Genomic DNA, 9,841 nt, shown 5'->3' with positions numbered 1-9,841 from the left:
GTTTTTTCTCTCATAGAGTTTTCTAAATTTTAAACTTTATATCATTAGACGGGGCCACAGTTGCCTTGGTGGCATGTGGTCTTTTGTGCTACCATTTGGAACCTCTAAAATGTTTTCTCTTTGGACATCTCTAGTCCTATCTTTTTTTTTAATATTTATTTTTTAGTTTTGGGTGGACACAATATCTTTATTTTACATTTATGTGGTGCTAAGGATCAAACCCAGTGCCTCATGCATGCTAGGCCAGCGCTCTACCACTGAGCCACAACCTCAGCCCTCTAGTCCTATCTTTGATAATAAGAAATTTCCTACCACGTGTAATAGTTTTTATTTTGTTTTGTTCTGTTTTGGTACTGTGGGTTGAACTCAGGGGCACTCAGCCACTGAGTCACATCCCCAGCCTTATTTTATATTTTATTAAAGACAGGGTCTTACTGAGTTGCTTAGCGACTGGCTTTGAATTTGCAATCCTCATGTCTCAGCCTCCCAAACTGCTGGGATTACAGGCATGCACCACTGTGTCCGGCTTGTAATAGTTTAAATAAATACATGTATGTGTGTGTGTGTGTATACATATATATATATATATATATATATGACATAATATATATATATGAATAAGAAATGTTTGCATAATGGTTGCATATGGGCAGTGCATTGTTGAAGGGGAAAAATTAATGCAAACCATTCTATGTGAGGAGGAAGACAGAATCTCATCTTTTTAAAGGCAAAATGACTCAATGTGGAAGTACAATACAACCGACATATTTTATAATTATTAAAATGTTATTTTCTCTTTGAGGACCAATAGACATACTCCTTTTCGTAAAAATGTACAATATGGATTTCTCAAAGGAAAACCTGAGTTGAGATCTATTTTGAGCTTACAACTGTTGCTAACTATCCTTTCCCAATCTTGTTTGCCACCTAATTTCTCCAAACCAATAATTAACAGGCAAAAAGAGGCAAGTTTTTTACTGCCACCTACTGTCAGAAAAAAATGGCCCCGCTAAATGCAATTAGGAATGACTTCATGGAGGTGCGATGGGGTGACTGACCTCACGCCTGCAGGAAACCCCTGTTGTCTTGAGTCTGTCTAGGCTCACATTTGTCTGGCTCCCCTCTCTCCTCACATCCCTGATTCAGATGACGATGGTATAGTTGCTACTGGCTCTTCCTCGTCCTTACACAGGCCCCAGTCTGGCTTGGCTTCCATCTGCAGTCTTCCAGCTCCCATTCTCCCCCTTCCCTGACTCAAAATAGCAAGGCATACACCATTTCCACGTCACTACTTCCTTTTGCTCCTCACCTCCAAGTCCTGTCCCTCAGCCCTCCCTGCTCCTCCATGGAATCTCCCTGCCTCTGAAGGTGACAGCCCTGCACACACCCTGTCTTTCCTCCTGGGTTCTGGGTTATTCTCGCTGTCCCTTTTCATTTTCTCTCCTCATATCTAAATGTTGGGGTCTCAGTTCATCTTGACTCTGTGCTCCATCCCCAGTGCTGTGAAAGAAAAAGATGTTTAGTTTTAAAAACTTCCTACGGAATTACATACACAAAACAATATACGCTACATGTATTAAGCTATTTAAGGAATTTTGGGAGAGCAATTTTGATTTCGTAGATTGATGATAGAATTGAGATCTGTTGAAGAGAAGATCATCAGCAAGAATGACCTTCTTGTGGAGCAAATGGACAGGCTTTTACAAGTGGCAGTATAGGAACAGGGACCTGTGGTAAGAGATGGGCCGCAGGAAACAACCCCTGGATCCCAGTTTCATCTCACACCTAATTTTATTTTATGCATCTTTTAATTCATATATGTTTATCCATTTATATCAGTGAACATTCTTGTTGACACAAACCAATTTACATGAACTATGGTTTTTGAATACCAGAGCACATTCAAAGAAATCAAGTAAAACCCAAGTTCTTTTAAGTTTCCTGCTATAGAGATAAGAGTAACCAAAAAAAAACCATATAAGTAAGAGCATTTCAAAAAGGAATCTAAAATAAAATGCAATGCAGCCTTTATTTTATAATATGTATAATTATATAATTTATTAAAATTAATTTAACAATATACAAAATATTAGCAGTAATTTTTAGGTTCAAAACCATAAATGTTGAGATGGCAAAACTCTACAGAGATCTTTTCCATCAACAATCTGATCTAGCTCACTAGTTCAGGCTGAACATTGACTCTTGAAGCACTTCTTCAGTCATGCAAAAAACAGGACTAACAGGTTTAGTCTATTCTTCCCCCAAAAGTGACAATCCAGCAATGCCAAATAATATAAGAAAAAGGATCCACCATGTCTCCTGGCCTATCTGCAAACCCTCCAGCTTCTTCATCTTGACATGCCAAAATGAAATCTTGCAGTTTGTTTCTGTCAATCCACTGAAGCCTTCTAATTATCTTTAGGGAAGCCAATACCCACCACAAATAGCACACATCTGGTAACTTCTCCAGCCTTCCATTGAGTCCTCCTGAAGGTAACTGTCAGTTCACAAAGCTATCAACCAAGTAAATCAGAACTTATTTGATGCAAATGACTAGTAATAGCCAGGAGTCCTGTGCAACAATAGATCTGTTCAGCATGGGATTCAGAACCAGGTTTACAACCCAATCCACCATCAAAGTTCATACAGGATAAAACAAATTCGATTGCCTTTTCCACATTAATAGCATCAAGTTTCCCCAACAGAGCCAAAGTTGTCACTGCACAAAAGGAGAATCTTGTATCATTTCTCCCTACTTTACAAAAGTAGATTTTCATATCCCATGAAGCAGCTAATCTCTCTGGTCTGCACTTGTGTTCAGCCCTTATCTTTTTAGATTGGACCCCTCTGTTCCAGTGCTCCTATATGCTGATATAACTACCACAGGGCATGCTGGAACTCCAGTTAGACCAGTTGCTTACTGGGATCCCAAATGTTTCCAGCAAAAGAACCATCTTCTTTCTGTAGACTTTGAACATATTCCACAACCTTACTTACATCAATAACATTAATACTATCATAAGAGTAAGAATCTGGACAGCACTAAGGGTATACAAAAGATAAAGATCATGTCCAATGCTTGCACTGATTCCACCACACTCATATTGGTATGACTTAATAAACGTCAGAATTTCTTCTCTATTCATCTGATCAAGTTGTCCCATGAGATCCATTACTCTCAGACCCCAGGAGATGCCACTCATTCTCAAATACTCAGACATACAGTATTCATAATCATATTTCTTTGAGCCATAGGATGCAATATAATCTGCATGTTTCACCAGTAAAAGGGTGATAGGTGCATCAGACTTGAAGATAACATCCTTCTGTGGTGTGCCCATGTCTGGGAGTGAAAAGCTCACACCTAATTTTAAATGTTCCTGTCGGTCACTTGTTAGGCTAATTCCTTCCTAAAGTGTTCAACATGCCAGTTGTGCCTTAACTATGATTTGGGGGACATAGGGAGGCACTGTGTCCATTTGTATGGCCCAGAGAAGTGGCATGAGTTGAGGAGGTTGGTGGGGAAGGCTGGGGCAGTTGTTGGGACCAGGCGGGGTGAGCGAGGATCAGGATGAAATGGGGGAAGCCAGTGCTCCTGGGGCACCCAACAGTGAGCTAGGAGGGAAAAGCATTTGTGGAGTCCCCAGCAAAGGGCAGGCTGCATTCATCACTGGAAAAGTAAAGTATATACATCAAGAAGAAATAACTAGGGCTGGGGTTGTGGCTCAGTGGTAGACTGCTTGCCTAGCATGCATGAGGCACTGGGTTCGATCCTCAGCACCACATAAAAATAAAAGAAAGATATTATGTCCACCTAAAACTAAAAAATAAATATTAAAAAAGTGGAGATGATGAGATCTGTTCAATGCTAATCACCAGCAGCCCCCAGATTTATGATTATCTTTAGCTCCAGGGCAGTTGGTGTGGACAAGTTATTTCCCAATAAATGAGCTGACTTCTTTTGAGCTCAGGTACAAACTGATGCTAAAGGAATTGTTTTCAATAAACATTTATATGGCTGTGGGGGTATCCCTAGGACTGTCAGGACTGTCCTCTGAATCTTCAAAGCATGGTGTCATGCAAGCAAGGAGCACAGGAGACAGGAGCACCAGCTCTGGGGAGTATGATGTATTCTCTCTGGGACAGGTGGAATTTGAGTGGGTCATCTACGTGGAGGTGCCAGAGGATACCTGAGAATAAAAAGAAGAAGGAGGAGAAATAACTAGGCCATAGTAGTTAAATCTGGACAGAAAATTGGAGTGGGCTAAAGGAGGATCCCAACATTACATTTTAATTTACATTTTATTACATGTATCTATTCTGATAAGTGTGCATTCACTTCACGCTACACATGAGGTTTAGGGGAAGCAGAATAATCACGAGCAACAGTGATGACAGCATCAGAACGAAGAGCACTGAGACAGAGTCGCCCTCTTGGTTACAAATGTTAAACAGCCACAATCACTAGAGCGCTGCAGTGCTGAGGAAAGGATAGACTAATGCAAAGATGGAGTTCATAAAAGGTGTCATTGTGTTTAGAACTCTAATTAAGTTAGTGACTTCATAAAGCAAGAGATGGGGTGCAGTGGCCAATGCTTGTCAACCCAGGTACTCAGGAGGCTGAGGTAGGAGGGTCACAGGTTGAAAACTGCTGGGGCAATTTAGGGAGACCCTGTCTCAAAATAAAAAATAAAAAGGGCTGGAGGTGTAGTTCAGTGGCAGAGTGCCCCTAGCTTTTATCTGTAGTAGAGCAAAATCAAAGAAAATACTTAAGTAAAGATATAATGTGCCCAGGGCAACAGTTAGCTTATGGAAAAAAAAATTAACTGAAAAAAAAAAATTTAAAAAAACCTATTTAGAAGATTTTTGCATCACACCATATTCCAAAATAATTCCCAAATGGATTAAAAAGTTTAAAAAATAAGAATATGGATCAGATGGGCTGGGGCTCAGTGGCAGAGCACTTGCCTAGTGTATGTGAGGCACTGCGTTTGATCCTTAGCACTGCATACAAAAATAAATAAAATAAAGGCATGCTGTCCATCTACAATAAAAAAAAGTGTATTAATCAGATGCCCTGGTCAGTAACTTCCAAAATTATGGAAAAATAAAATATGGATAATTTGAATTTATAAAAATGTTAAATGTTTTTGTGTTCTAAAAGTCATAATTCAAAAGAAAAATATTTTCAATAAAAGTAAAATATAAAAAGTTAATATGTAAAAAGCTCATCCAAGTGGTTAAAAAGCAAATACATGGATAATTCACAAAGAATAGAAACAACTGAAAAACCATAAAAATATTCCATATAAAAAATGTTCTGCCTTTTGAATCAGGAATTCTTTTTAGTTCTGGGGATGAAACCTGGGGCTTCAGATATACTAGACAAGCAGTATACTATACTACTATACTACTGAACTATACTACTGAACCACATCCCAGCCCCTCAAGGCAACATTTTTAATGCCAGGGGAAGTGGAATAAGAGATTCATGTTCAAGACAGCCACCTGCACTGATGATAGGGCAGTGTGAATAGAGACCCCTAAAATAGTATTTAAAAAGAATATCCTATGGAATGTGGGTAGTTTTGTGAGCAGATGTGCCCATATTATTTGTTTTAGCAGAATTAAGGCAACAACCTCTACATCCAATGATAGGTATACCAAATGAGAAATCACAATGGGATAAATGATTAGGTGATTAAAAATCATAGTTTCTACACTTACAGGGTAGGAGAAAAGAAATGAATATAAGTTCTTATTTATAGTATTCACAAAAATATTTTAAATGGGAAAAAACTAAATAAAACATATGACTTGTATTTAGTGTAATTTAGTTCTTCACATATTATTCTACATTTTCCAAATTTCTTCTCATGGTCACATTTTGATTTTGTAACAGGGAAACAAAAACAAAAACAAAAACAAAAGTCCTCTCCTGGAGCCCTCAAGCTGGACTGTAAGCTCCTGGTTGCAGCCTTCGATCTGGTGCTGCCTTCTGTCCTCCTTTTCCACCGTGTTCCCTGGCATTGAGGTCATACCAGACTGTTGAGATTCCCTCACAGCAGGTCACCTCTCCTGCCTAGAGTGCCTGTGAATGTCCTTCCTCACCCCTTTGTCTGCAGGCTCCAGCCCTGTGTTTACACAAGACAGCCCCTTCTGCTTTGTGCTGTCATAGCACCCATGCATTCCTTTCTCCCTGCGCTAGTGGCATTGGATGGTTGTGCAGTTGACCAGCCATCTGAGCTTGCCCTTCCCTAACCCCTAATCCTTGCACCCACAGGTCCAAGGATTTGAAAGATGGTAACAAGTTATAAAAACTATTTCAGCTACAGGGCTGTCAGAGAGCCAGTGACGACCCACCCCTCTAGGTTGCCAACTGGAGGGATACTACCTTGATTAGTGAGTACTTATTTCTACCTTTAGTACTCACTCGAAAGTTGTTTCAATACTGATATTTAATACTGCATTCTAACTGGGCATGGTGGTGCAAACTGTCATCCCAGCAACTCAGGAGGCTGAGGCAGGATCACAAGTGCAAGGTCAGCCTCAGCAACTTAGTTGAAACCTTTTCTCCAAATAAAAAAATAAAAAGGGCTCAGTGATAAAACACCTCTGGGTTCAATCCCCAGTGTATGCGTGTATGCTTGTGTGTACACACACACACACACACACACACACACACACTGCTGCATCTGTCCACCTCAGGCTCACACTCAAATCCTCCTGCCCTGCTGTTATGGTTTACATCTGGAGTGGCCCCCAAAGGCACTAGCCTCCTGTCTGAAAGGAATGAGGGGACACGGTGAAACCATAAGAGGGACATAGTTGAAGGGTCCTTGGAGGTATGTCCTTTGGGACTGTATCTTTTTCCCAGCCCCTTCCTCTCTGTCTCGGAAACTGCTTGCCAGCCTCCTCCATAGGCTGAGTGGCTTTTCTCTGCCACACCCTCTGCCATGATTTTGTACCTCACCTTAGACCCAAGACAATGGAACTGGCTGAACGTGAAGTGAAACCTCTGAAACTGTCAGCAGAAGTAAATCTTTGTTTTTCTCAGGTATTTTGTTACAGCTAAAACACCTGCTCTTTTAATATTTTACATAGAACTTTCAAGAGCTTTGTAATGTTTTGAACAACCAATAAAAAAAAATTTACATAGAACTTATCACCTTCCAATATTTATGTGTCTATATATGAAGTCTGAGATCTGCACTTGCCTCTCTATTACCACAGGGCAGGTTTTACTTAAAGTGCCCTGCATATACATAATATACCTGTAAAAGTGCCTGGCATATAGATAATAGATGCTCAGTGAGTATTTACTAAATGAATGGATCTGACAAAATTACAGGCAATTTCTCTTTTGGGGCTATCTCATAATTCTTTATTCACAAAATGAAATGATAGGTTATTAAGAGGGCATTACTACCTTTTTTAAGGATTAAAATATATCCTTTGTGATAACCAATTATTACTCTCTTGACAATGGATTTCCCTCCCACACACACACACCCAGTACTGGCACTTGAACTCAGATGGATTTTACCACCAAGCTACATCCCCAGCCCTTTTTAATTTTGAGAAAGACTCTTGCTAAATTGTGTAGGGCCTCACTAATTTGCTAAGGCTGACCTCAAACTTGCTATCTTTCTCCCTCCTTGCCTCAGCTGGGAGTTGTGACAACTTGACAACTTCTTTTTTTTTTTTTAATATTTTTATTTTGTAGTTGTAGTTGGACACAATACCTTTATTTTATTTTTATGTGGCTGAGGATCGAACCCAGGGCCGCACAGATGCTAAGCGAGCCACTACCCCAGCCGCGCCATGCTCTTGACAACTTCTAACTGAAATATAGAAAGCATATCAACATAGCTTCTAAAACAGAAAATTCTCTTTGTGCAGTACTGGAAACTGAACTCAGGGCCTTGGACTTGTTAGGCAAGCACTTTACTACTGAGCCACATCCTAGCCCTGAGAGTTCTATCAGGATATGTGAAGACAATACACATTCTCCTTCCTTACTGCAATATGCACATGATGCCTGGGAAAGGGAAGGCTGATCTTGGTGACATTTTCCCATGTCACAATGATCAGTCTTTGAATTCCATCTGTTTCCTACAGGAAGGAAAGTGTTCCTTTCTGTCTTCAGGGAAACTGCCCAGAAACATTTTCTGCTCAAATTTGCATCCAATACTGCGGTAGTCAGCCTGAGAAGGTGCCCAACAATCCTCTTCTCTTGGAATTCACTCCGCATTGACTGGGGGCTGCTCTGTGCAATCAACAGGCAGAAGCGGCAGTCATCCAAGGGTTCACAGTGCAGGTGCCCACCGCGTGAGTCAGTCACCCAGGACGGGGCTCTCCAACCAGTGCCCGTCCTTCAGATGACTTCAGGGCCAGCTGACATCTGCCTACAACTTTTTAAGATCCTGAACCAGGGCTTAGCTCCCAAATTCCTGACCTACAGAAATTGAGATAGCAAAGGATTACAGCTGTTCTTAGAATTTTGCATTTGTAACAGATAATTTAAAAAAATACACAAATCTCTCTTTAAAAACATATTTTTGGCCTCACGAGTTTATTTAAAGCATAGACAGTGTATAAACCCTGTAGACCCGTAGCTTTTACATGACCATTAAACCAAGAACACAGTGCAACAATGTTTAAGAACAACCAAATACAAAGTAACTGCAAGAGAGGGCTGCTCTGCAGAAACTAACAGGCCCCGCAGCGACGCTCGGGCTCTGACCGCGCGGAGACCGCGGGGGGAGGCCGCGGGGGAGGCCGCCGGAGCCTACGCGTCCGTGGGGGCCCCACCACCCAGGGCCCGCACAAGCCCGGCCCCCGCACTTCCGTCCCGCCCGCCGGGTGCCGGCCTGGGCGGCGCCCTGGGCTCCACCGCGGGAGCCCTCGCGGCCCGACGTTCCCGCCCTGCGGTCCTGGAGGGCGGACCCCGCCGCCCCGCGCGGGGCCGGCCCCCACACTCTTCCTCACCACGGCGGGCAGGCGGGCGCGGGACTTCGGCCCGGCGCGAAAGGCATGCGCATGCTCCGGTCGCGCGGGACCCTGGGAGCTGTGGTTTCCGGGGCGCGGGGCTCTGGGCGCGCCCCCTGCTTGAGGCCCGCGCGGGACTCCAGCTCCCGACCGGCGCGCGCGGGGCGGGGCCTGCGCGCCGATGGGCGGGGCCTGCGCGCCGACGGGCGGGGTTGCGCGGGGCGGGGCCTCGGCGCCGTGCGCCGCTGCCCGCTGTCGAAGGCAGGCGAGACGTAGGCCGGGGTCGCCCGCGGGGCCGGGCGCGCGCGGGGCCCTCGCAGTCGGCCGGGACGCGGGGGAGCCTTGCGCACGGCGGGGCGCGAGGGGGAGCGGCTGGGCGGCCAATGCGAAACTGGCTGGTGCTGCTGTGCCCGTGCGTGCTCGGGGCCGCGCTGCACCTCTGGCTGCGGCTGCGCTCCGCGCCGCCCTCCCGCGCCCCCGGGGCCGGCGCGGCAGGTGAGGCGCGGGGCCGGGGCCGGGGGTCTTGCGCGGAGCGTGGCCGTCGGGCGCCGGGGCGACAGGCCGGACGGAAGCCCATGCCGGGTGGGCTCGCTGTGCGCTCTGGGCCACGGCGGGGTCGAGTGGGACGGGCGCGGCTCGCGTGCCGGGTCCCGGAGCGCGGGGCCGGTTGGCGCGGTGCATTTGCGGGCACCCGTCTTGGCCGAGCGCGGCCACCGCGGGAGCGCACCCAGGTGCAGAGGGGTCCAGCTCCCCAGCACCCCTACAGCTTCCCCTGCCATTCCTCCTTAAGGGCTTGCCGAGGACTGTACCCAGAGCTGGAAAGCAAGCTATTTTTAAAGATGAGGTAATA

At 44.7% G+C, this 9,841-nt stretch overlaps 1 protein-coding gene and 1 pseudogene across 8 annotated transcripts in view; one reads left to right on the top strand and one right to left on the bottom strand.

The window, feature by feature from the left end:
* Positions 1-2,036: 2,036 nt before the first annotated feature.
* On the bottom strand, positions 2,037-9,162 carry LOC101963970 (geranylgeranyl transferase type-2 subunit beta-like; annotated as a pseudogene). The gene is made up of 3 exons (XR_013426630.1): positions 8,992-9,162; positions 2,922-8,458; positions 2,037-2,755 (listed from the first exon to the last, which is right to left on the bottom strand). The product of XR_013426630.1 is annotated as a geranylgeranyl transferase type-2 subunit beta-like (transcript).
* Positions 9,163-9,201: 39 nt separating this feature from the next.
* B3galnt2 (beta-1,3-N-acetylgalactosaminyltransferase 2) overlaps positions 9,202-9,841 on the top strand; it is an 87,115-nt gene continuing 86,475 nt past the window's right edge. For 4 of the 7 annotated variants that reach the window (XM_078023083.1, XM_078023079.1, XM_078023080.1 and 1 more), the window contains exon 1: positions 9,202-9,486. In XM_078023083.1, the coding sequence (XP_077879209.1) occupies positions 9,375-9,486 (112 nt within the window). In that variant the 5' untranslated portion in view covers positions 9,202-9,374. The remainder of the gene's footprint in view (positions 9,487-9,841) is intronic. The other 3 variants (XM_078023081.1, XM_078023082.1, XM_078023077.1) reach the window with 1 other exon arrangement.

Source organism: Ictidomys tridecemlineatus, chromosome 10, assembly GCF_052094955.1.
Source record: "Ictidomys tridecemlineatus isolate mIctTri1 chromosome 10, mIctTri1.hap1, whole genome shotgun sequence".
Classification (NCBI taxonomy): Eukaryota; Metazoa; Chordata; class Mammalia; order Rodentia; family Sciuridae; genus Ictidomys; species Ictidomys tridecemlineatus.
This window is presented reverse-complemented; position numbering and strand designations above follow the sequence as displayed.